At 35.4% G+C, this 25,951-nt stretch overlaps 1 protein-coding gene and 1 long non-coding RNA gene across 2 annotated transcripts; both read left to right on the forward strand.

Annotated features, from left to right (window-relative positions):
- On the forward strand, positions 13,794–15,968 carry LOC109830877 (protein FAR1-RELATED SEQUENCE 5-like). The gene has a single exon (XM_020398236.1). It carries the CDS (start codon positions 13,794–13,796, stop codon positions 15,966–15,968), a length of 2,175 nt encoding a protein of 724 aa, XP_020253825.1.
- On the forward strand, positions 16,001–16,502 carry LOC109829432. The gene is made up of 3 exons (XR_002244013.1): positions 16,001–16,136; positions 16,217–16,279; positions 16,345–16,502. It is a non-coding gene; the product is annotated as an uncharacterized LOC109829432 (long non-coding RNA).

Consider the following 25,951-nt stretch of genomic DNA (forward strand, 5'->3'; position numbering starts at 1 on the left):
TTTTTTCTCTTCCACTCCCTATTCCTCTTTCCCATTCTCTCTTATTCACTGCTTCGCCCACCCCCAGTTTTCAATATAAATCATTGCTACGCCGACTCCTAATTTTCATTTTTAAACATTTCAACCCCATTCCTTCTTCTCTTTCTCTTTCAGATCCAACATCAAACATTCAGAAAGAGAAGTTACAGAAAGTTAAGAAGCTGTGGGGTTGGAGAAATAGGGAGAGATAGTGTAAGAGTGGAGATATAGAAAAGGAGGGTGAGAGAGTGGAAGAGAGGAGAAGAGGTTAAGGATGGGAAGGAGAAAAGAACGGAGGAAATGAGGAAGAGGAGGAGGAGGAGGGAGGAGATGGTTGGAAGGAAAGGAGAGAGGGTCTTTTTTTACAAATTTTATAACTCAAGGGAGCAAATCCAAAAAGTATGAGAGATTGAGCACATATATGAAAGTCTTTAAATTTTTTTTGTTTAAACTAATGACAAATTTAAGTTTTCGGCCGGATAGGCCTACTTCTTGTTGTATTTGTGAATTTTTAGGCTAGAATGTCATTGACGTTAGTTTCTAGGCTAAAATGAAAAAGTAATGTCAATTTTTAGGTAAATATAAAATTTTAGGGCATGGATTATAAACCGCTTTTTTTTGCTAAATACCTAAAATTTTAATCCAACTGAGTTAATATACAACTGAATTATAATCAAACCAGTCTCTCTTCGTGAGAGTGTAGTAGGAAAAGTTCCCCTTTCTTGGGACTCTGGAGTTGATTCTTGTACTTAGCTATTGATATTTCCTTTTGGGTGTTTAGTTTGTTTTCTATTTATTGGGAAATATCATTCCATGTGAAAAACTCATTTATTTTGTTTTCTAAAGTTTTCCATAAAATTGCTTGTTGGTGCTAGGTTCACACATAAAACATGGTGGGAAATTAATTTACACACTTTTTTCTATTTGATTGGTATCTAAAAAGGGTGAAAGCTTTTTGTTGATTAGACTTTTCTCACTTTTTTTGTGTTTGGTTGGTATTGAAGTTTGTAGGAAAAAAATGTATATGGTCACCATGGTAAGTTTACCTTTCATTAAAGATAAATTTATTTGTGACCTTCGTTGGGAGTAATCATACCAAAAGAAAAGTGCTAAAATAACATATGAAACCTGTAAATATCCCGATTCATCATAAATACCTGTTTGACATGAAAAATCATACAAAACCTGTAAATAACATGATTGCTCATAACTGTATGAAATACATGCCTGAATTAGTAGAAAGTTCATATGAAACCTATAAATAAATTGATTCATCATGAATGTTTATTTGACATGGAAAATCATATGAAACCTATAAATAACCTGATTCATCATAAATCATCATAACAACCCGTATGACAAAAAATATTGAATCCTAACCTGTAACATGATTGGGCATAGCTTGTATGAATTATGTATTTGAATCAAGTAGAATTTACATGGCAAAACCTGCTTAGACCCTAGAGGGGGGGGGGGGGGTGATTAGGGTCTTATGCTAATCTAATCTAATTTTATGCTAATTAAAATTTACTAAAGAATTATTCTTGCAAGATAGATATACAATATGATATGAGCAAGAATATGCAATATAAAAAAAGAGATATATCCTAGCAATGAGATATATGGTGAAATATATGTAAGGATATATAAACAACACAAGGGTAAACAATCTAAGCTAAAGATATAATTGTGATAGGATAATATAAACAATGCAAACACATAATATGATCACGGAGTTCGGACCTTCCGTCCTACGTCTCCGCTCCCCACTCCCGGGGAGAAATCCACTATCACAACTGGGTTTTCTATGCTTACCCGAACAACGTTTACACCTCACACTCGATTTTCTAGCTAACCGAAAACTTTACAATCACTACTCTCGCAATCTCACTCTACACCCTCTCAAGTGTTGGTCACAAACGTGTCTTCCTCAAGTGTTAGGAATTACAATCTCTCTCTAGGTATTTTACCTACCCCACTCCTCTTGGGACGATCCCCGACTCACACCACACACTTCTCTCGGTGTACAAGTGTATTACAAAGTGATCTCACAAATTAAGCATGATTATAACAATAGTTGTTCTCTATAATGGATGAGAACTTAATTAAGCACAACTCAATGTTACAAACTCTCACAACCCCAATTATACTATATATGTAAATACTATAAGCTCAATGTGGGTGTGTGTAACAATGAGAATAAATAAAATTTAACTCAAGAAGAACTAGCAATAAAATTGATATGAAATACAATAGTAAAAATGCTAGGAAGTTGAGTTAAGGAAACTTCTCTATAAACACAAAGAGAGAATGATAAAATATTAAAGATGAACTCTTAAACAACTGATGTAAGCTCCTCTTTGTAAAAGCAAACCCCAAACTTAAAACAAACTAAACAAGCTTAAACCCTTGTTAAACTTTTGTTTAAAAACTTCTTGGATCTCACTGGTAGTTGGGGTTTGAGGGGTTTATATAGGAAGAGAAACCAATAGCAAAAACCCCAAAACAAATCAACAAAAATCCCAAAGAATCAGATTTATGATTCTGTACCCAATATAGCCGTTGGGTAATCGGCGGTCGACCGTGGGAATTTCGCGATCGACCGTGAGCAACAACAGAAACTAAATACGGCTCTGGACAACAGACGGTCGACCGTGGCGGGCGACCACGAAACTCTCTGGACTGCATAAAAAAAAATTCTCTAAAAACAATCATGAGTCTCTGGACTCAATGGCGGTCAACCGTGACGGTCGACCGCAAACTGATATATGATAAAAATAGGTTTTGTAAACAGTTTTCTGATTTTGAAACCTTATTTAAAAATATCAAACAAATTTCAAAAATTATGAAACTTTGGGAAATGATTGTAGACTTGATAATACACATGCTACAAAAACTAGTTTTTAAAAAAGACCTCCCAAATGAGAAATATAATTATTTTGCAAAATAGTCCAAAACATGAAAATGTAAACACATGAGTTTTGACATTTTAGCTTAACCATGTTTTGAAACATTACAAAACGATTTTGCAGACTTAATAAAAGATGTATATGATTATTGTTAAGTCCAAAAACTAAGAATATAATATTTTCATAAAATTGCATATTTTGCAAACTTTTCGAAAATAATAAATACGATTTCATTGAACTAAATAAAGTTAATATTGATAAAATCATATATATGCATATAAGTATGAAATAAGAAATGTATTTTCTATTGTATTCAATTGTTTCATATTAAAACTTGAAAACTCAAAATCATGTATGTATATATATAACTAAATATACATAGAAACCAAAACTTAACTTATGTAAATATATATATAACTATATATATATACAAAGAAACCAAAAAAATGTGTGTGCATATTATATTGAGCTTAAAGTACCAACACACATAATATAACTTTATTTACATTGCTTCACTCCACAATTCCGCCAACCTCCATTGGATATGATCGTGAATGTGCAATTCCATCCATCCTCCAACTTATTGTTTGTCTATAATAAATAAAAAAACACAAATACTAGACAAACAATATTAGATATAAATTATTTATAAATCATCATCAAAACAAAGGGCCAACAAAACCTATAAATAACCTAATTCATCATAACAACTCATATGACATGAAAATTGTAAGGACTGTAAATTTTAATACTAGTTAAAATAATTTTTTAATATTTTAAAATATTTAATTATGATTTTTAAAAGAGTATTTATATTTTTCTCGAATTTTCACAATTTTTATGATTTAAAGTCTAAGTTTTATATTTATTCAAATGATTTTAAATATTTATAAATTTATTTAGTGCGGTAAAAATTTCTAGAATTTATTCGTTGAGTTACCGATACTATTACGAATAATTTTGGATAATACCTGATATTATTATTATTATTATGTATATTTTTGTATAATAAGTTATATTATTAATTACATATTATTTATATAATTTGTTGTATTATTTCTACTATTGTGTATTAACGATTGTATTAATATAACTGGTATATTTTATCGCGTAAATAATTATCCCATAATTATTTGAATTTAAATGTAAGTAATTATATTTTTTATTATCTATTCTCATTTAATTGTGTAATTAGTTGTATTATTTCTACTGTTGCATATTATCAGTTGTATTAGTACAATTTGTACATTTTATTACGTAGATAATTATCCTATAATTATTTAATTTTAAATATAAGAAATTATATTTTTATTAATTATTCTTTTTTAATTATGTAATTTCTTGCATTATTTCTTCTATTGTGTATTATCGATTATATTACTATAACTGGTACGTTTTAATGTGTAAAGAATTTTTACGTAATTATTTAATTTTTTTGTGATTATTATTATTTTTAATAAATTTTTAAAAAACCCCTAATTCCCCCCCCCCTCTCTCTCTCTCTCTCTCTCTCTCTCTCTATATATATATATATATATATATATATATATATATATATATATATATATATATATATATATATATATATATATATATATATATATATATATATATATATATATATTATATATATAATTTCATTCTCTCTCCCTATCTCTTCTTCCAAAAAATCCAGTGTCCCCTTTCTTTATATTCTCCTCTGTTTTTCTCTCTACATCTCTCACGCATAACACCCAGCCACCCTCATTTCTCTTCCGCTGACAACACTCAAACCTCCCACCCTTCCCTGCTCGTCTCACTACTAGCCATCCGCCCCAAGCCGTTCCCCTCGCGGCTCCACCTTCAGCCCCTTCTCTTACATCAACCCGTTCGCCCCTACGTCCTTCCGCCCAAGCTTCGTCGCCTCCCTCCACGCAGCATCCACTGACACCTCTGAGCTTGCATCGCCTCAACCCCACCTATAGCTGCGTTGCCAGCAGCCACTCGAGATCGCCGCTGCTTCAACCCGACCCAGATCCGCCGCCTCCTATGACCCCTGTAGCACCCCCGTGCCTCCTTCACGTCGTCGAGTGCTCCCCATTCTTTCATCCCCACGTCATAGACTCACGCTCTCCCCCATCCACCTCCGCCCACTTCGTCCTCTGTTTTCCCTTAGCCCACGCTTAGCCCTCCCCCACTGCGTTCGTCCCGTCAGCCTTCAACAGTCGCCAATGTCTCCCCTCTCTCTCCCCGTCGGCAACACCGTAGGGCCACCTCACTCCAATGTTGCAGCCGCAAACCCCTGCGTAGCCGCACCTCTCTTCCCCGCTGCCCCTTTGCTATTCTCCGGTAGCCCAAAATCCGACGAACTCCACGCCCGTCACCGCAGCCCCTCACCGGAGCTCTTCTCGATGTTATGCCCCCACATCGGATCCGACCCGCGCTGTCAATGTTGAATCATTCGATGAACCCCGAGGCAAGATCCCACTTGCTCAGATCTGAAAATTTTCTATTTATTATAAAATATCTACAATTTTAGATCTGTTAATAATTATCTGCATTGGCTTGTTGATGAAATTGTGAATTATCTATTTATGTTAATTTGTGATATAATTATCTGCATGGATTTGATGAATTATATTAAATAAATTGTAATTATATGATAAATAGTATTTTCAAAATAATTATAATAGATTAAAAGAATTTATTTTGGCAGCATAATCATTTTTGGATAGTTATATTAATTAAAAAAATTATTTGAGAACAGAATCATTTAAAAAAATTATAATAAATTTAAAGGAATTATTTTGAAAAAAGAATTATTTTTGATAGTTATGATGATTTAAAGGAATTTATTTGTAAAAAGAATTATCTATTTTGGATTTTAAGTAATTTATGATTTTGTATGAATAGTTTAGAGGGCTGGATAACAAGATATTGATGAAACCAGACTACATGTATGTTTTTACTGTTTATGATCACATTTCACGTTTTGTATTTATATAATGTATTTGATATGTCTGCTATGTATTGTCCATGTTGTGTTTGAGAATCCTTAGTAGTTCATGACTTAGTGGCCTCGTGCGTCATGAACAGACTTAGTGATATGTGTGAGTGCATTGACTGAGTTTAGGTGGTGAACCAGAGTTTTAGTGTGGAATATGACTGTTGATTTAGAAAAACGAGAAGAGTTGGGATGAGGAAGTTAATGTTCATGTGCTTGGATGTGATTGTTGATGTATCTTCCAACTCGCGTCAGTGAATTCGTGTAGTCACTGGGGTTGGTTGTTAGGTTAAAGTGAATTTGTGTAGTCACTTTAGTCCGTGACCTATTTCGTCACCTGAGCTTTTCCTGAGTTCGAACCAGACCAAGATCGGATTGCGTGTAGTCCTCTGACCAATTCGTGTAGCGGTATTGGATGCACGTAGAGGATTTGTGAAAAGTCAGTTATCCGATAATATGAATGTTGAATTTATGTGAGATGTAGACCAGTGAGTTTTAGGATGGCTAGTCACATGACCTCGTTTCTTGGCTAAGTATGAATTCCTATGATATGTAGGCCAGTTGTACTTTCTTTCCATATATAGATCGGGATTAATATTTAATTACCCACAATTTGAGACATAAGGTATATACATGAGGGTTTTCTTGTTTGGATTATTTTGCTTGACGTACTACGTCTCTTGTTGTAGATTTTTAAGTATTAATTCCATCTAGTTGTATGACCTTGTTAGTTGGATGATTGTTCTGATCGCTAGTTGCATGATCGATTAGTTACTTGATTGATTTTGTTGAATTTCCAGTTGCACGTCCTTTAGACATTTCTATTATCGTATCGTTTTCCGCTTTGGGTTTTCGATCGTTCTATTTCTTTTGTGGGGTCTTGTCGTGTGCCATGCACGCTGACATACACTTGTTTTCTCTGGTGTACATCAGACTTAGAGGAAGAACAGATTCAGCTGGGAGATCGTCAGGAGCCAGAGGATTCTCAGCAGGAGTGCCTTGCAGATAGAGTTGAAGAATAGGCCGAAGTTCAGCTACCTCTTCTTAGTTTATGATCCTAGTTTCTTTTGTAGCATTTCCTTTTCCGCTTGATCATTGTATTTTATTTTCTCCAGTATTCTTTTGTTCAGATTTGTATAAGAGCATGTTTGACCCGTATTTTTATGTCTTGGATGATATTCGTTTGTGATATGTATTATTTTATTCTGCGTTGTTCATTATATTCTTGCTATCTGTAATCGGGGACTTGTGCCTTTGCATTGTATATATTTGTAGACGCTTAGCGTATTGGATTGAGAAGAAAAGAAAAGAGAAAAAAATGATGTGTATATTTCTTCTCAATCTAATACGTCGCGGGCTTGTTCACGTTCCGATTCCTCGGTGTTTTGGGAAGCTGGGCGTGACAAAAATAAAAAGGGCTCAAAATATATTTATTTGTAGGTCATTATCATCACAGAAAGCCATCCAATATATGTTATTTAAAGATGTAGGTTGCTATTCACATTTTTGGACCTTCGTCATCGCCTTATAACAAAACAAATCCCCATTGGCAATCATAAATAATACGTGAAACCTATAAATTGTTGGCCTTCTTGTTTTGATGATGATTTACAAACAATTTACATCTAATGTTGTTTGTCTAGTATTTGTGTTTTCCTATGTATTATAGACAAACAACGTTATTGGAGGATGGATGGAATCGAACCTTAACGATCATATCCAATGGAGGTTGGCGGAATAGTAGATGAAGCTATGTACAATTCAAGTTGAAAATCTAAGTTCAAGCTTCATCCGCAAGATTACCAAGTAAAGCTATTGAAGATCAAGATCAAGCTTGGGTAATTTAGTTTAGGAGTTTATATTATGTGTGTTAGTACCTTAAGCTCAATATAATATACACACACACATTTTATTGGTTTCGTTGTATATATATATAGTTATATATATATACATAAGTTAAGTTTTGGTTTCTATATATATTTAGTTATATATATACATACATGGTTTTTGAGTTTTCAAGTTTTAATATGAAACAATTGAAAATACATTTCTTGTTTCATACTTATATGCATATATATGATTTCATCAACATCAATTTTATATAGTTCAATGAAATTATGTTTTAGTGCATTATATGTGTATTTTGATAAAATACTATATTCATTGTTTATAGACTTCATAACAATAGTTTACATCTTTCTTCAAGTCTATAAAATCATTTTGTATTGTTTCAAAATATGATTAAGCTAAAATGTCAAAACTCATATGTTCACATTTTCATGGTTTGGACTATTTTGTAAAATAATAATATTTTTTCATTTGAGAAGTCCTTTCTAAAAACCAGTTTTTGTAGCATATGTATTATCATGTCTATAATCATTTCCTAAAGTTTTATATTTTTTGAATTTATTTGATATTTTTAAACAGGGTTTCAAAATCATCAAACTACTTTTAAACCTGTTATTTCATATATCTGTTTGCGGTCGACCGCCATGGTCGATCGCGCCTATATTTTTTTATCAGGAGCCAGCAGAAACTTTTGCGGTCGACCGTCTGCTCGGGAACTCCTGCGGTCGACCAGAGCCTTTTTTTTATCGTTTTCTCAGTTTTGATGACCTTCGCGGTCGACAGCGAAAATCTCACGGTCGACCGCCGATTTCCCAACGGCCATTTTGGTACAGAATCAGATTTCTGATTCTTGGGCTTTTTGGTCTTTTGTTCTAGGTTTTTGGCTGATGTTTTGAAAGGGTATAAATATCCCCTTGCTCTCATCTTTTAGCAACAACCAAGAGAGTGTTTTTTAAGAAGTTTGAAAGTGTTTTAACAAGGGTTTTAGTTTGGTTTAAGAGTGTTTAAGAAGCTTTTAAGCAATTAAGTGTTTTGGGTTTGTAAAATCAATTTCACAAGAGCTTGAGGAGATCCTATTGGTGCTTGAGCATCCAACCATCCTCCTTCAATCTCTTGATCTATTGAGAAGTTTTCTAAACTCCATTTCTAGCTCTTTTATATATATATTGATTATCATTGTTATTAAGCTAGAACTATATTGAGTTTAGTTTTGATTTATTTCTCTTTGCTTACACACACACACACAACCATTGAGCTTATTGTATTTACATTCATAGTTTAATTGGGTTGTGGGATTGTGTTACCTAGAGAGTGAGCTTACAATTCGTTCTCATCCATTATAGAGAACAAACACTTTGTATTGAACCTAATTGTGAGATTCACTTTGTAATATACTTTTACACCGAGAGAAGTGTGTGGTGTAAGTCGGGGATCGTCCCAAGAGGAGTGGCTTCGGTTGATGAACCTAGGGAGAGGTTGTATCTGAGCACTTGAGGAAGATACGTCTAGGTCCAACACTTGAGAGGGTGCAGAGTGGGATTGCAAGAGTGGTGATTATAAAGTTTTTGGTTAGCTAGAAAACCGAGTGTGAGGTGTAAACATTGTTCGGGTAAGCGTAGAAAACCCGGTTGTGATAGTGGATTTCTCCCCGGGAGTGGGGAGCGGAGACGTATGACGAAAGGTCTGAACTCTGTGATCATATTGTGTGTTTGCATTATTTATTTGCACACTATCACTCTTATCTTGTTTATGTTTACTTCACCCTTGTGTTAGTTTATATATCATTGCATATATTACCTCTTTGCTAGGATATATCTCTTTATTCATATTGCTTATTCTTGCTTATATCTCTTGTATATCTATCTTGCAAGAATATATTTGTATTAGTTTTAATTGGCATAAAATCGGATTAGATTAGCATAAGATCCTAATCACTCCCCCTCTAGGATCTAACAATTTGTATCAGAGCTTGGTGCTCTTTGATTTAAGGACTAATCGTCTTGAGTTAAAGATCCAAGTTATCTTATTTGTGCTAATCTAGTTATGATTGCATATGTCTTGCTTGCATATATTCACATATATATCATGAATATGAATGTATTTCGTTTAGGCTATAATCCAAATATTGCTCCAAAATATAGAAATTTCCCTTATGCTCAATGGTGCTCTAAATTTAAAATTTTGTTGAATCTAGAAATATCGACTTATGGGAAGTTATTGATTGTGCTTACATTATGCCCACATTGGAAAAATCTAAGTGGAGCAATCATGATAAGAAAATGTTTATAATGAACAAGTTAATGTTGGAACTCTTGCATAATGCTTTTGAACCATGTATTTCTAATGAACTTGCTCATTTTGATAGTGCTTACACGATTTGGAAACATTTTGAAGCACATCAAGGAGATTTGGAGGAGATTCGATGCGTTGTGGCGGAATCGACTTCAAGTAATAGTGGAGCATCATGCACATGTCCACTAGGGGATAACCCTAGTGTGGTAAATGATTCGGAATCTGATAGTGATATATCCATCAATGAACTCGCTTGTGCATATGATAGATTAATGCACGCCTACACTAAGTTGCATAATAATTTTATAGATTTGAAAAGCAAGCATGTTAATTTAAAATCCGATCATGAGTTGCTAGGTTTCAAATTCGATGTCATTGCAAAAGAAAATATTGTGCTTAAAGAAAACAATGATATGTTAATTTTGGAAAATAAAAAATTAACCTCATCCATCACTAGCTTATCTCATGTTAAAAATAATGCCATGTTAGAAGTAGAGAACATAAAAAATAATACTGCTTCTTTTATAAATGACTATTTATGTTCTACTTCTAATAAAAATATATATGTTCCTAATGATAATTTGAATCTTGTGAATAAACACATTTCATGTTTAGATTCAACTCTTAGTACATGCATTAACAATTATAAGAAGCTTGTGGATATGTGTGCCAAGTCTAATGCAAAATCATCCACTCATTATGCACACATATATAACAAAGTTTACAAGTGTTCAATTTACGGCCGAAAAGGCCATATTGCTAAATTTTGCTACGATGCACACAAACATAAGAATTCTAATGCTCCTTGTGCATCTCATCAAGTTTCTTCATCACATGTACACACACATACACCCATTGTTCATTACAAGCATGCTCATGTGTATAGATGTGATCATTGTGGTCGTGTTGGTCATTTGGCCGAATATTATTTTGATTTGAAAAGAAAATCACGTTTGCCAAATGTTTCTAGTAGACCACATGTGTTTAAATGTGATATTTGTGGTAGATTTGGCCATTTGGCGAAGTTTTGTTATGATTTAAAAAAATATTCAAACTTGCCAAATTTCTCAAGCAAACCATCTTTGTTTAATGATGTTTTTTATTTGTGAAATAATTTAAAAGAAAAATCTTTATTTGCAAATGAGTCCCGTGCACAACTGTTTGGCCAACATAAGCAAATGTCTCCTTTCAATTGTACTTATTGCAATCAGAAGGGTCATTTGGGTAATTTTTGTTATAACCGTGTCCGTGCACTAAATGCGCCCAAGAGGGTTCATAACCCTAGGACTTTGAGCTTAAAAGATAGGGGTCATATCCCTAAACCTTTTGGTACCAAGATTACCTGGGTACCAAAAACAAATATGATTCTTAAACTAAGAACTTTAGTGATTTTTATTTTTCTTTGTCTTGGTTTTGAAAATTATGCTTTGAAATCTTTGAATATGAAAACAATTTTTCTTTGATTAATTATTTTATTTTCATGACTATTAGTTTCGATTTTAAATGAGAGGTTTGTAGTTATATACCCTCCGGGTTTATTGAGTGTTTATTCCCAAATCTTGTTTACCTGATGCTAAAATATTTATATGGGTTGATACTAGCTCAAGAGCTAAATATAATTGCCCCTCTTGATTTTTAAAAATCAATGATGATTTGGTTTTATGTTCTTATATGATTTACTTATGATTTATGATTTCATTGGTTGATTTGTTTTCATTTGGAAACTTTTTACACGATTCTCATGTCTTCTTTCTTGTGATTTCATAAATCTATTTTATACCTTGTTTTTATGTTTGTACATTTGAAACACTTTTTTATATTGATATATTTATATATGTTCTCATTATCCTCTTGTATGTGAGTGATATTTAGCATATTTTTTATGCTTGCTCACATATTTGCCATGATCTTTTATTACATATATTCTATAAGGTATTTCGATAAGGGGAGCAATCCCTATACTTGTTTTATACTCACCCATGCTCATATGTAGGGGGAGCTTTCGCTCTCCCATTCTTGGTGTTTTTTCCCTTTTTGATGTTGTCAAAGGTGGAGAAATATTATGAGTATATCTTGTTTTGGTTATATGCATGATAATTCTAATTTACATATTAACTTCCTTTCATGCATATATCCTTTTTGTAAATTGTTTATCATCATCAAAAGGGGGAGATTGTTGGCCTTCTTATTTGATGATGATTTACAAACAATTTACACCTAATGTTGTTTGTCTAGTGTTTATATTTTCTTATGTATTATAGACAAGCAACGTTGTTGGAGGATGGATGGAATCGAGCCTTAACGATCATATCCAATGGAGGTTGGCGGAATAGTAGGTGAAGCTATGTACAATTCAAGTTGAAGATCCAAGTTCAAGCTTCATCCGCAAGATTACCAAGTCGAGCTATTGAAGATCAAGATCAAGCTTGGGTAATTTAGTTTAGGAGTTTATATTATGTGTGTTAGTACCTTAAGCTCAATATAATATACACACACACATTTATTGGTTTCCATGTATATATATATATATAGTTATATATATATATATGTACACATTTTGGATTTTGGTTTATCCACAAACAAAGTTTTTACTCTTCCCGTCATCGAGCTCCGCCGACGCCTTATCGCCGTTGAGCCCAGAACCCAAACCCTCTCCCTTCCGACGAACCCTGGTCCCTCTCTTCTCGCCGTCGAGCTCCGCAGAACCCAAACCCTCTCCCTCCCTAGATCCTGGTCCCTCTCTTCTCGCCATCGCCTTCTCACCGTCGATAGCCAGGTCCCGCTTTGTCGCCGTCGAGCTCCTCCTCCGCCTTCAACCTCCTCCTCCGCGATCTGGCCTTCAACCTAGGTTGGACCTCTTTCAATTTTCAGGTGCGTTTTTAATGTTTTGGTGACTTCAATTCGAATCAGTTAATTAACTTCGTCATTCAATTATTTTTCAGTTAATTAAATTCTAATCAGGCAATATATACATTAAGGAGCTGTTTCCTTAGAAAGTTTTTTTTAATTTTAAATTTTGGACCACTCAGTCCAAAATCAAATCCGAGACCATTGTAGCTATCAGAATTTTAAATTTTGGACCACTCAGTCCAAAATCAAATCCGAGACCATTGTAGCTATCAGAATTCTACAAAACCAATAACTTTGGAGGTTTTTGCTTTTAATTATTTGGTTGGATGGAAATTAAATTAGATAAAAAAGTTGAAACTAAAGACTCATTTTTCTCTCTGCTACTAAAACGCGCTAGTGAAGACGAGAATTTTTACATTTCAGGAAACGGGCTTCAGGAAGATTTTTGGCTCATTTCTCTCCCGATTGAGAGGGTATGCTAGTTACTTATATCAAACCAATGCAAAACAAAAAAGTTATGGTTGTTGTTTTACTTTATGTCCGACAAGTACTATGTCCGTGCTTGCATGGATTGTTTTGATCTCTTTGGTTTATATTTGTTGATTTATACACATTCAAATGCGTTAAGCTACACTAGTATACACATTCAAATGCGCATCATAGTGTTTACTGTTTAGCATTATTACCGTTAGCTGCAAATATATATATAAGCATGTTTGTTCTTGTGATTTTTTTGACTGTCCTCTTAAGATGATTTATATATAATCTATGGATTCATTTGTTTATTTTTGTGCATGGTTGTCTTTGATGGTTTGTGCTTGATGTTTGTTCTTGATGTTTGTTCTTGTAGGTAAAAATTATTCTTTGATGATTTGTGCTTGATGTTTGATCCAATGGAAACTGAAGATAGTTGCTCCCATGTTGTTGATGAACAATTCTCCCAGTTAGATAACTTAGTTGTGCCAATTGTTAATGAGCACTTAAAACCAAAAATAGGAATGACTTTCGACAATTTAGAAGACGCTAAAAAATTCTACAGAAATTACGGAAAGACCGGAGGTTTTGATATCCGTAATAGCACAACAAATTATGGGAAGGATAGAGAGTTAATTTGCAAAAGTTATGTTTGTTCGAAAGAAGGAGTGTTAAAGAGCAAATCGTTGGATTTTCGACGATGTGGTACAATTAGAACAAATTGTAAGGCCTTGATTCGCTTGAAATTAGACAAAAAAATGGGCATATGGAGTGTCTACAAGTTCGTGGAAGAACATAATCATACATTTATTTCACCGAGTAGAACACATTTTCTAAGGGGAAACCGTGAGGTAACAAGTGCGAAGAAGACATTGATAAAGCAGTTTGGAGAGGTGAACATTCCAACAAACAAGCAAATGGCCTTCTTGGAAAACTCTAGCGGAGGTTTTCATAGAATTGGATGCATTGAGACCGATGTGAGAAATTATGAAAGAGATTTGAGAGAGGAGAGGCGCGGTCATGATGCACAAATGATGTTGGATCATTTCAAATCGGAACAAGAGAAGAATCCTTCATTTTATTATGTTTATGAAGTTGATGAAGAGAAACGCTTAACTCATTGTTTTTGGCTGGATGGTATTGCTAGAATGAATTATCAATACTTTGGCGATGTTGTCTCCTTCGATGCCACGCATAACACAAATCAATATGGCTTGGTATTTGTGCCGTTTGTAGGCATAAATCACCATTGGCAAAGTGTTTTTTTAGGATGTGGCTTGATCCCAAACGAAGAAGCGAATTCTTTTGTATGGTTGTTTAACAAATGGATTGAAGCAATGGGTCATCCTCCTTCGGGCATGATTACAGATCAATGTCTTGGTATATGCAAGGCAATTGAAATAGTTTTTCCAGAAATTCGGCACAGGTTTTGCATTTGGCATATCTTGGACAAAGTCCCGGAGAAGTTGGGTAAATGGGCTTATAGTACAGAATTTATGAAATCTTTCAAAGAAATTATTTGGGACTCCGAGACTGCTAGCTCTTTTGAAGAGAATTGGGTTTCAATTCTTAAGAAAAATGGATTGGAAACGCATGATTGGCTAAAGGATATTTATGCAATTCGTGAAAAATGGGCTCCGGTTTATCATAAACAATACTTTTGGGCTGGAATGTCTAGCAGTCAAAGAAGTGAAGGGATGAATGTATTGCTAAAAATGCATGTATCAAGGAAAAATTCACTTCATGATTTTGTGATCATCTTTCAGAGGGTCTTGGGGAGACAAAGAGAGGGGGAGCTTAAAGAAGATCATTGCACAGTGGAGAAAAAACCAAAATTGAAGACTTTGTGGTCAATGAAAAAACAAATGGCCCAAATCTACACGAAAAAAATCTTTTATATTTTTCAAGACGAGCTTCAACCTAGCTTAATGTATAACATTGAGCTTGTAAAAGAAAATGAAAGAGAAAGTACTTTCCAATTGAATTTTTGTGGTGATGATGAAAGATTGAGATATATTATATACTGCAAAACAACTAAAATGGTCTGTTGTTCGTGTCTCATGTTTGAATTCAAGGGCATTCCGTGCCGACATATCTTGGTATATCTTAAAATTACCAATCATAGTGAGTTACCGGAGCAATATATTCTAAGAAGATGGTGCCGAAATGTTAGAAAAAGAGTTGTTCTTAGAGATGGTAATATTATTGGAGATAATGCCACAATTAATTTTGCTTCTCGTTTTAGTGAACTAAATTGCTTAGCTAATGAAATGGTCGAAGAGGGGCTATCTTCTAATGATGTATATGAATTAATGCGTGAAATGATGATGGATGCTATTAATAAGGTGCAACGTTTGAAACTCGTCAATGATGAAGAAATTGGACAAGATGTGGAAGGACATTATATGAATGCGGAGTGTTCTGAAGATATAGTTCATGAACCAAGTCAAGCAAGAACAAAAGGAAGGCCTAAAGGGAAGAGGTTAAAGCCATCGAGGGAGATCCGCAAATGCCGGCCTAGGAAATGCAATTTGTGTGGAATGCGAGGACAAAATCATGATACAAGAAATTGCCCTCTAAAGTTGTCAAGGTAGTGTATCATTTGTTTTAGTAATACTAATGCTATTATTTTTTTAAACATTTTCTTAAGTTGGTGCAATGATCTTTAATATGTCTTGCTATCATAAATTTTTTTAGTGATTCAATGGAACAAGATAATATTGATGAAGCCAATGATGATTTAGAAGATTCCTTTGAGGAAGGTAATGATTAATACATACTGAATAACTTGTACATTGCCCTTTTTTTAATATAACGTGATTTTTTAATTTTTTTAATACAGATGAAGTTCTAACTATTGTTTGAAGTTTGATCAAGGTTGGCGGAGCAAATCATATCACTATTGGTGAGAAATATAAGCTTCATTTCCTTTATATCCCCCCCCACCCTAATCGCCAAGTTTCTGTGCAGAAATGGGAAGCTACCTGGAAATTTAGACTTGAAATGTACTTTTGTTTTGAGTTGTTTGGTGTGCCTCCTAAGAAACATATATGGTTTTGAGTTTATTCTGTAATAGAAGCTACTTGGAAATTTAGACTTGAAATGTACTATTGTTCTTGGAATTTCATTTGCAGGTGACAAAATTATTGTTGCTGGAAATCTTTGTTGAAATGTTGGAAATTTTGGAATGTTGGAATGTTGGAATTTTGGAAATCTCTGTTGAAATGTTGGAATTTCATTTGCAGGTGCCAAAATTATTGTTGCTGGAATTTCATATTGCTGGAAATCTTTGCTGGAAATTATTGTTGCTGAAAATTATTCTTGGTCTTGTTGTTGAAATGTACTATTGTTGCTGGAAATCTTTGTGCTCAAAATGTTGTTTCTGTTGAAATCTTTGTGGTCTATTTCTGGATGTCGAGCTTTATTAATTTATGAATCATGGCTGTAGTTGTTGGATGGTAGTTGATAAACTAATGCGCTCAAAATGTTGTTTCTGTTGAAATCTTTGTGGTCATGAGGTGACCTATTTCCTTGAAGAAAAGAGCACCTAAGTTTCCTAGATACTCAAGTTTTATAAACGAAATTCGGTACAGATTTATGTGCACTGACAGAGTAATATAGTACTCATCCGCATGCAGAGAACATAACACTTCAACATAAACCTGGGTTGCATTTAGTACACATGCAGAGAACAGAGAACATACACTTCAACATAAACCTGGGTTGCATTTAGAACACATGCAGAGAACATACACTTCAACAAATCCAATAATACATTCTTACACCCTACTTAGCACAAATCCAATAAAAATACCAAATACAAATCCAAAAAAATACCAAATAAAAGAGCAAATACAACAAGCTTCAACAAATCCATAATATCAAGAAAAAGCTTTCTCTTTTCCCGCACTTCTTCAGTTGACCCGGCTCTTGAAACTTGTGGCGTCATGCTCGACTGCTTCGTCTGAACAAGCAGAATGATGAACAATTATGAATTATGATATGTGCCAAGATAAAAAGAAAAGAAAAGAAAAGAAAGAGAGATAACTTGAAAAGTGAATGTGGAAGTGGATGAGGAGCAATGAGATTAAAGAGGAAATTAGAATATGTGCATCCATATGAAGTTATAGCCAGGTCCGCATTCATCCAGATTAGAGAGACATTTCGGTTTGACTAACAACAAGGAAACTGATACATGCACAAACTGGAGAAAGCTAACAATCTCAACTATAACTGAGAAGCTGATACATGCACAAAACAACGATTATTCACAATAATATCAACATGGCGCTAGTAACATAACATCAGGAACATGCTAAAATGACCCTTAATTAAGGACTTTTTTGTGGTTTTATTTTCATTTTCCTCTCCTTATTCACCATGTACCAATAACCAATGTCACTCTATATACAAATGAATCAGAAATTTGAGCAGAAATTTAACCACTGTGCTATTTAATCCTCCTCATCGGTCAGCAACGCAAACTGTGCTATGTAAGAAGGCACTGAGTGTCTCCATAACAAGAAGAAATATGTTGTTATAGTTGACAGTCAAAATTAAAAATGAGTAAAATCGAAGCAGACTCGATTTCTACCTGATTCAAACAAGATGAAATATGTTTCTAACAAAGATGGAACCCGGTTTTGTAGCTCTGTCCAAACAACAGTCTTCAAACCTGCAATTACGAAGAGAGCTCCACGTAAAGAAGAGTTCAAAAAACAACAAACAAATTAAAATTAAAAAGGCATCTTTGAAGCTTAAATCTAAATACAGTGTCAAGCCAAGCTATAAATCAAAATTAAAAATGAGTAAAATAAATTAAAATTAAAAAGTTAGGGTTGAAGTTTCCCCAAATCTACTCACTTTCACAAACAACAACCTAGAAAATAATCGCATCTAACATCAACAACCCACATCAAAAAGCCCTAAATCAAGCAAGAAATCAAAAAACGCACCTGAAAATTAAAAGAGGTCCAACTTAGGTTGAAGGCCAGATCGCGGAGGAGGAGGTTGAAGGCGGAGGAGGAGCTCGACGGCGACAAAGCGGGACCTGGCTATCGACGACGAGAAGGCGACGGCGAGAAGAGAGGGACCAGGGTTCATCGGAAGGGAGAGGGTTTGGGTTCTGGGCTCAACGACGATAAGGCGTCGGCGGAGCTCGATGACGGGAAGAGAGGGACCTAGCTCTGGGGTCGGAGGGGTGGGTTCTTTTTTTTTGGGTGAGACAGGTTCTTTTATGTCTCTTGGGAATTGGGGAAGCAGATCCAACGGCTATTGGTGCTGACGGAAATCCAAAGGCCAGAACTCATTTTCGCACAGGAACAGTGCGAAAAAATTTCGCAGCCGAAAACTTCTCTCTCTCTCTCTCTCTCTCTCTCTCTCTCTCTCTCTATATATATATTTTTAATATGAAACAATTGAATACAATTGAAAATACATTTCTTGTTTCATACTTATATGCATATATATGATTTCATCAATACCAATTTTTATATAGTTCAATAAAATCATGTTTTAGTGCATTATGTGTGTATTTTAATAAAATACTACATTTATTGTTTATAGATTTCATAACAATAGTTCACATCTTTCTTCAAGTCTATAAAATTATTTTGTATTGTTCCAAAATATGGTTAAGCTAAAATGTCAAAACTCATATGTTCACATTTTCATGTTTTGAACTATTTTGTAAAATGATGATATTTTTCAAAGCATGTGTATTATCATGTCTACAATCATTTCCCAAAGTTTTATATTTTCCTAAATTTATTTGATTTTTTAAACATGGTTTCAAAATCATCAAACTGCTTCTAAACCTGTTATTTCATATATCTGTTTGTGGTCAACCGCCACGGTCGACCGCGCCTGTGTTTTTCCCTCAGGAGCTAGCAGAAACTTTCACGGTTGACTGTGGCGGGCGACCGTCTGCTCGGGAACTCCTGCGGTCGACCGTCGCGGTCGACCGGAACCTTTTTTGATCGTTTTCTCAGTTTTGATCGACCGCGAAAAACTCACGGTCGACCGCCGATTGCCCAATGATCATTTTGGTACAGAATTAGATTTCTGATTCTTGGGCTTTTTGGTCTTTTGTTCTGGGTTTTTGGCTGATGTTTTGAGAGGGTATAAATATCCCCTTGCTCTCATCTTTCAGCAACAACCAAGAGAGTGTTTTTAAAGAAGTTTGAAAGTGTTTTAACAAGGGTTTTAGTTTGGTTTAAGAGTGTTTAAGAAGCTTTTAAGTAATTAAGAGTTTTGGGTTTGTGAAATCAATTTCACAAGAGCTTGAGGAGATCCTATTGGTTCTTGGGCATCCAACCATCCTCCTTCAATCTCTTGATCTATTGAGAAGTTTTCTAAACTCTATTTCTAGCTCTTTTATATATAGATTGATTATCATTGTTATTAAGCTAGAACTATATTGAGTTTAGTTTTGGTTTATTTCTCTTTGCTTGGGCATCCAACCATCCGCCTTCGCCTATTGATGTGAAAGTCATCAGGTTGTAACTTCCACCATTAGTATTTAATAGGGATCATCTATCTACAATGATTTTTAGACAGCCTACAGAACTCCCTCCAAAGTTTTTGAAAGTTTACGGTTGAATGGAATGAATTTTTGAAATACTTTGGATCTCAACTCTGATCTTGGAGTTGTTGATTCTTTATCATAACAGAGTTGTTCCCTGCACCCACTTCAAAGGCATCTTGGTTGAAGTGATTTGCCATGCAGGACCCATATGAGGATGAGCTTCGACGAGAAACTGTAGTGACGGTACAAGCTACTCGTGAACAGAAGCTCTTAAACGTCACGTCACGGCTTACATCCATTTAGTTGATGGGCCTGCAAATATTCATAGGATTTTTGGCAAACCCTCAGCTATCAACAAATTTTATAAGCTTTTACCAGCTACCGTTTGAGCTGGACTAGCATGTGAATTGTCTAAATCCCTTCCACATGTAACGTTGTACTAAAATAATGAACTCTTTTAGACTTAGTGCTATGATACCGAATACATAGACTTTATCAATTTTACAGGAATGGACTACCCAGTAACGCGTGTTATACGTAGGCTTATCTCTAATTAGGGATCGAGATAAAGTCCCCCATGTGTGAAAGACATAGATTTTTGGTGATACGATATTAATACGTAGACTTCGCCATTATTGCGAGAATAGGTCATCTGATAGCATGTATTAGATGCAGACTTATCTCTAATTAGGAATCAAGATAAAGTCCCTCATGCGTATAAGGCATGAATTCTGGTATTATTAATAACAATCTGCTATAATATTAAATACTTATGCTTTTGTCATTTTTACGGGAAAAGACTAACCGACGACGCTTGTTAGGCGTAGACTTATCTATAATTAGGGATCGAGATAAAGTGCCCCATGTATAAAAGACATGGATTTAGTGATTATTAATTTAATAATAATTATTGGCTATGATATTGAATACATAGGATTTACTGCTATTTCTTCTTATGTTATGTTTTCACTTGAAGCACTGAAAGAAAGTTGAAGTACCAGAGGTATAGTATTAACTTGGCATGAATTTTTACTTAGAGTGAAATTCAGAAATTTTCTTCATTATCACTGGGATAATTCTAGAAAATCTTTAATCCGCTGGGAATTTTATAATAAAAACTTACTATTCTTGTTAAAAAATGATTAACAAGTTCATTAGGGAGTTTGACTGTTATAGGTATGATATTAACCTAACAATATTTTATATGACTATCGCTCTATTGAAAAGAGTTGATAAGTTGATTTGGTCACCATAGGTTTGATGTTAACTTGACGGGTTTGTGGACCTATCGCTATATTGAAGAGAGTCGATACGTTGATTGTTAGAGGTGTTTTGTTAACGTGACAAGATTGTGGACCTATCGCTCCATTAGAGAGAGTCGATAAGTTAATTTTTAGAGATATAATGTTAACGTGACAAGATTATGGACCTATCCCTCTATTGAAGAGAGTTGATAAGTTGATTGTCAGAGGTATAATGTTAACATGACGTTATCAGAGGTGTAATATTAACGTGATGATAATTTGTTACGATCGAAGCAACTTTGAGGATTTATCGCTCTATTGGAGAGAGAGTCGATAAGTTGATTGGCAGAGGTGTGATGTTAACATAACAAGATTTTTTTGCTATTGGAGCAACTTAAAAGACTTATCATCCTATTGAAGAGGACTGATAAGTTGATTGTCAGAGGTGTAATATTAATATGATAAAAATTTATTATGATGGGAGTAATTTTGAGGACTTATCATCCTATTGAAAAGGATTAACAAGTGGATTGTCAGAGGTGTAATATTAACATGACGTCATTAGAAGTGTAATATTAACGTGAAGAAAGGATTAGTTGTCAGAGGTGTGATATTAACGTGATAGAATTTATTACGATCGGAGCAACTTTATGGACTTAGCATCCTATTGAAGAGGATTGATAAGTGAATTGTCAGAGGTGTATTGTTAATGTAACAAAATTTATTACGATCAGAGCAACTTTGATGACTTATCATCTTATTGTAGATGATTGATAAGTTGATTATTAGAAGTGTATTGTTAACGTGACAGATTGGGAGTGATGCAAGCTGAATTCATACTCCGGGAGGATATAAATCGTCAGAAGTGTAATGTTAACTCAATGATGTTTGTAAACCTGTCATTCTATTAAAGAGGATTGACAGGAAGATTTGTTACTCTTAATCCTGTGGATTTCAAGAAACCAACCCCCAGTCTTGATTAAGACTTAGCATGGGAGAAATTTTGCAGTTGATAGAGGTGTTTTGTTGAACATGACAACTTAGAAAATTTTTTACTCTTAATCCTGTGGATTCCAAGTAACCAACCCTAGTCTTGATTAAGACTTAGCAGGGGAAGAAGGGGTAGATATGGCACATCCCCTTGTGGGCCACTATCCATCAAGTAGGAATAGATGTACATCACCTGGTAGGCTACTATCTGACGAGTTTGACTATCAAATGTAACTATTAACGTGATAGTTTTCTGAATCTTTCATCCCATTAAAGGGGATTAGTAGGGGAATTTGGGGGAAATAGACTATCAGAGGTAATCATTAACGTGATAGTTTTGGTGGACCCACCATCCTATTAAAAAGGATTGGTGGGGAATTTAGGGGAATGAACTATTAGAGGTATATTATTAACTTGATAGTTTGGTGGACCCGCCATCCTATTGAAGAGGATTGGCTTCAGTGGCCGTAGTATCTTTCCTTTCTGATTAAGAAGATTGAGCTTGGTCCCATTACTCAGGTTAATCCTGCTTGCTTTGTTCTTCAGCTTTGACCCTAGCAATAATTTTTTAAGTCTGTTCATCTTGAGAGATTAGTTGTCTTTAGAAACGGTATTCTACAACCCTTATTTGTCATATAAGGTTAGTCTGCAAGTTATTTTGACAGGTCTTCACTAGGGTAGATTGTGTCATACCTGATGAACATCGAAGACCCATGCTTCAAAACCTCTTGACGAAGATTTTGACGGGCTCCCTCTTCTTCTGCTTAGTGGCGAGAAAGGTATGGATGAAGACTTCTGTATCGTCTTCAAAGAATCTTGATAGGAATAGTCTTTCTAGATCTGCCCACTTTTGGATACACCCGGTAGGCAATTTCATAATCCATTCAAAGGCAACCCCCTTGAGAGTATCAATGAACAAACGAGCCAGTATAGCGTTGTTCGATATCACATTCCCAGTCTGTGACTTGAAATGATAGATATATTAGTTTGGTGATCCCATGCCATCAAAAGCTCATAGCGTCGGGGCTTCGAACATTGGAGGATAAGCGGCTGTATCATATTCAGTAGGATAGGGACTAACAACTCCTTCATCTTGGAGCTCGCTTCTATTGATGATGACATTAAGACGAACTTCCAATTCTTCTATCTTTGCAGACTCGTGATTCAACTTGTTCTCTCTTCCTTCATCATAGGAAGATTCCAGGTTGTGAGCTTCTTGGTAAGAGGCAGCATCACCAACCATTTCACCTTCTCTTTGCTTGTGTGAGGTCGGGATGAAGACGATCTTCCTTTCCTAGAAGATTCTTATATGGGTGGCGAATCTGTCTGCTAAAATTTGGGCCTGTTTCTGATGAATTGAGTCATCAGGATCCGGAGTTCATTGATGGCCTCTTGTTATGATTTGATCATGGCTTGCTGCTAATCAAGTCTCGTCATGAGATCTTTAGGATATTCTACCATATAAGCGGAGCAATCGTGTTCCACAAATGAACTTGAGAACTGAGACTCTACGATGGCTGAGTGTTCATCATCATAGTTAGTTCCTCTAGCCAATCTCTAATAATCACCAGGGGGTATGACTCCCTTTCGAGTCGAGTGTATTGATAGATTCCTTCAAACTCACTCAGGATCTCTTTGAATCTAGGAGACCAATTCATTTCTAATTTATCAGAAATAGGAATTGATGACTTCCCTCTATCGATCATGTTAGAAGTGACTCTAAGGTATTCATCCTCTGAAGTCTTCTTCCTATAAGAACGTCGTCATTTATTAGGTAATGCGACGCTGGTCAATCGGTCAAACACCGCAGGCTTTGCTGCATGTAAGCAGCATTGACATTCCAAGAGGACCACAGAAATCAGCTGTTCATATTGGCATAAACAAACAACTTGTTGCATTGGTATGAACTCTCTTAAATCTATTGCAAAGACTAGAGAAGAATTACTCACTAATCGTGAGATTTGAATTGGAATCATCTGCCTATGATTGGATGGGACTAGTTCCTGGTGAACATGGATCTTATTAAAATACCTTGAATCTGTAGAATTTTTATATACGCCCATCAATCTAGTCATGCTACGAATAACCCAGTACGGGGGTCTTGCTGCCCAATCAACAAGCCCGGGTCCAGGGGTAGGGTAGTGCCCCGAAGGTCTACGGTATACATCAGATTCTGTATTGGGTTTTATTACTCGGGTCCAATTCTATTTTTTGAAGTCCATGTCGGTCACCCTGAACGCGACTTGACACATCGCGCAAGAAATACGAGGGTCGTGTTTAGTTTGAGTGACGCATGACTGAGATTTGTATTTTGCTGATGAAACACGCCCCTGATGGTTGTGTTCTGTTGGACCCATGCAGTTCATAGGCTTGCGTTTGGATTCTGGAATGCTCTCCTGAGAATTTCGTTCAGGCTGATTAACATGGTCTGGAGACATGCGTTTTAGTTCTGGAACACACTCCTGAGAGTTACGTTTTGTTTGGAAAACACGTTTTTAAGGACTACATTTTGGTGTTGGAACGCGTCCCTGAGGACTGCGTCTTAATTTTAGAATGCTCCCTTGAAGGTTGTATTTTAGTTGGATCACACGAGGCTCGTATTTGGGCTCATCAACTTGAGGTTTGTGTTCTGAAGTAGAAACGCAGAGCTCTTGTTGAGACTCATAAATGCAGAGCTCGCGTTGATTGAGAGATCAACTATCTCAGAGATAAGCTTGTCGCAAGGATTTTCTCCTTCGTTGAGCGGCATTTTTTTGGCATGTTTCAAGGCTTTTGTAGTGATGTCAGCTGTGTTGATCGAGCTTGCCGCTGCAATGGGCCTCTTGTGACCCGATACCCGTCGTGTTGGAGTGGGTAAAGACTCTTCAAGTCGATTAACGAGTTTAACTATGGCTGAGCCTACTCCTTCAGGGGAGAGACTGTTTGAGAGATCTGGTCCAAAGGAGAGGACTTTCTTTGGTGGTTTGCCAGTGGTTGGAGCTTTAGTCTCCTTAGAGACTTTGTGGATCTTACGCATAGCCTTGGGGCTAAGGGATCCGGAGGAGAGTATTTCCTCATACTTAGCTTGATCAAACTCCATAACAAGAATTTTGACTGTGGTTCTAGTAAGGTTGACATCGGATTGCGCCACCACTTCTTTGTCAGTGGAGCTTGTCCCCAGTGGAGTCGCCATCTTTTGTTTGGTAGGAAAATTGAAAGAAAAAATGGAGAATTAGATTTGTATTATTCTCTCTAACTCTTAGAAAAAGAATAAATTATAATTCTCTCAATGCAAATTTCTCTCTAACTGATTTAGAAAAAAAAATTATAATCTTCTCGATCGGTTTCTCGATTTACAAAAGAGAGAAGGATCGTCGGAGGCCCTTCCCTTTGTTTAACCTGAGTTCTTCTTGGTGTCGATGGAATGTCTTCCTTGAATGTTTGCGTCGAGTTTGCTTTCCGTTGACGATCCGAATGCTTCATATCGTGGAACGTTGTCTTTGCCTCTTGACTCGAAGTCTTAGATGAACTTACGTGACAAGTTTGAAACTCTTAACGAGTTAGGGAACTCTGAACGAGTTTAAACTCTATAAAAGAGTTGATTAATTTAACCAAAAATCTATTTCAAGCTAAGAATAAACTCCCTTTTACTACAATTGAAGATGCCCTCGATTGAAGAATGATGAATGCCGATCTTCTCCTCCAAAAATGCCTTTAGGTCTCCAAGAATTCCGATCAAGAAAAGAGATCCTGAACTCAGTTGTGTTTCTAGTATTTATAGGGGGATTTTGGGTGTAACCACCCCTTAATCCGCTCCTTAATGATGGTTGATAGGGTG

The sequence above is a fragment of the Asparagus officinalis genome, chromosome 2 (genome assembly GCF_001876935.1).
Source record: "Asparagus officinalis chromosome 2, Aspof.V1, whole genome shotgun sequence".
Taxonomy (NCBI): Eukaryota; Viridiplantae; Streptophyta; class Magnoliopsida; order Asparagales; family Asparagaceae; genus Asparagus; species Asparagus officinalis.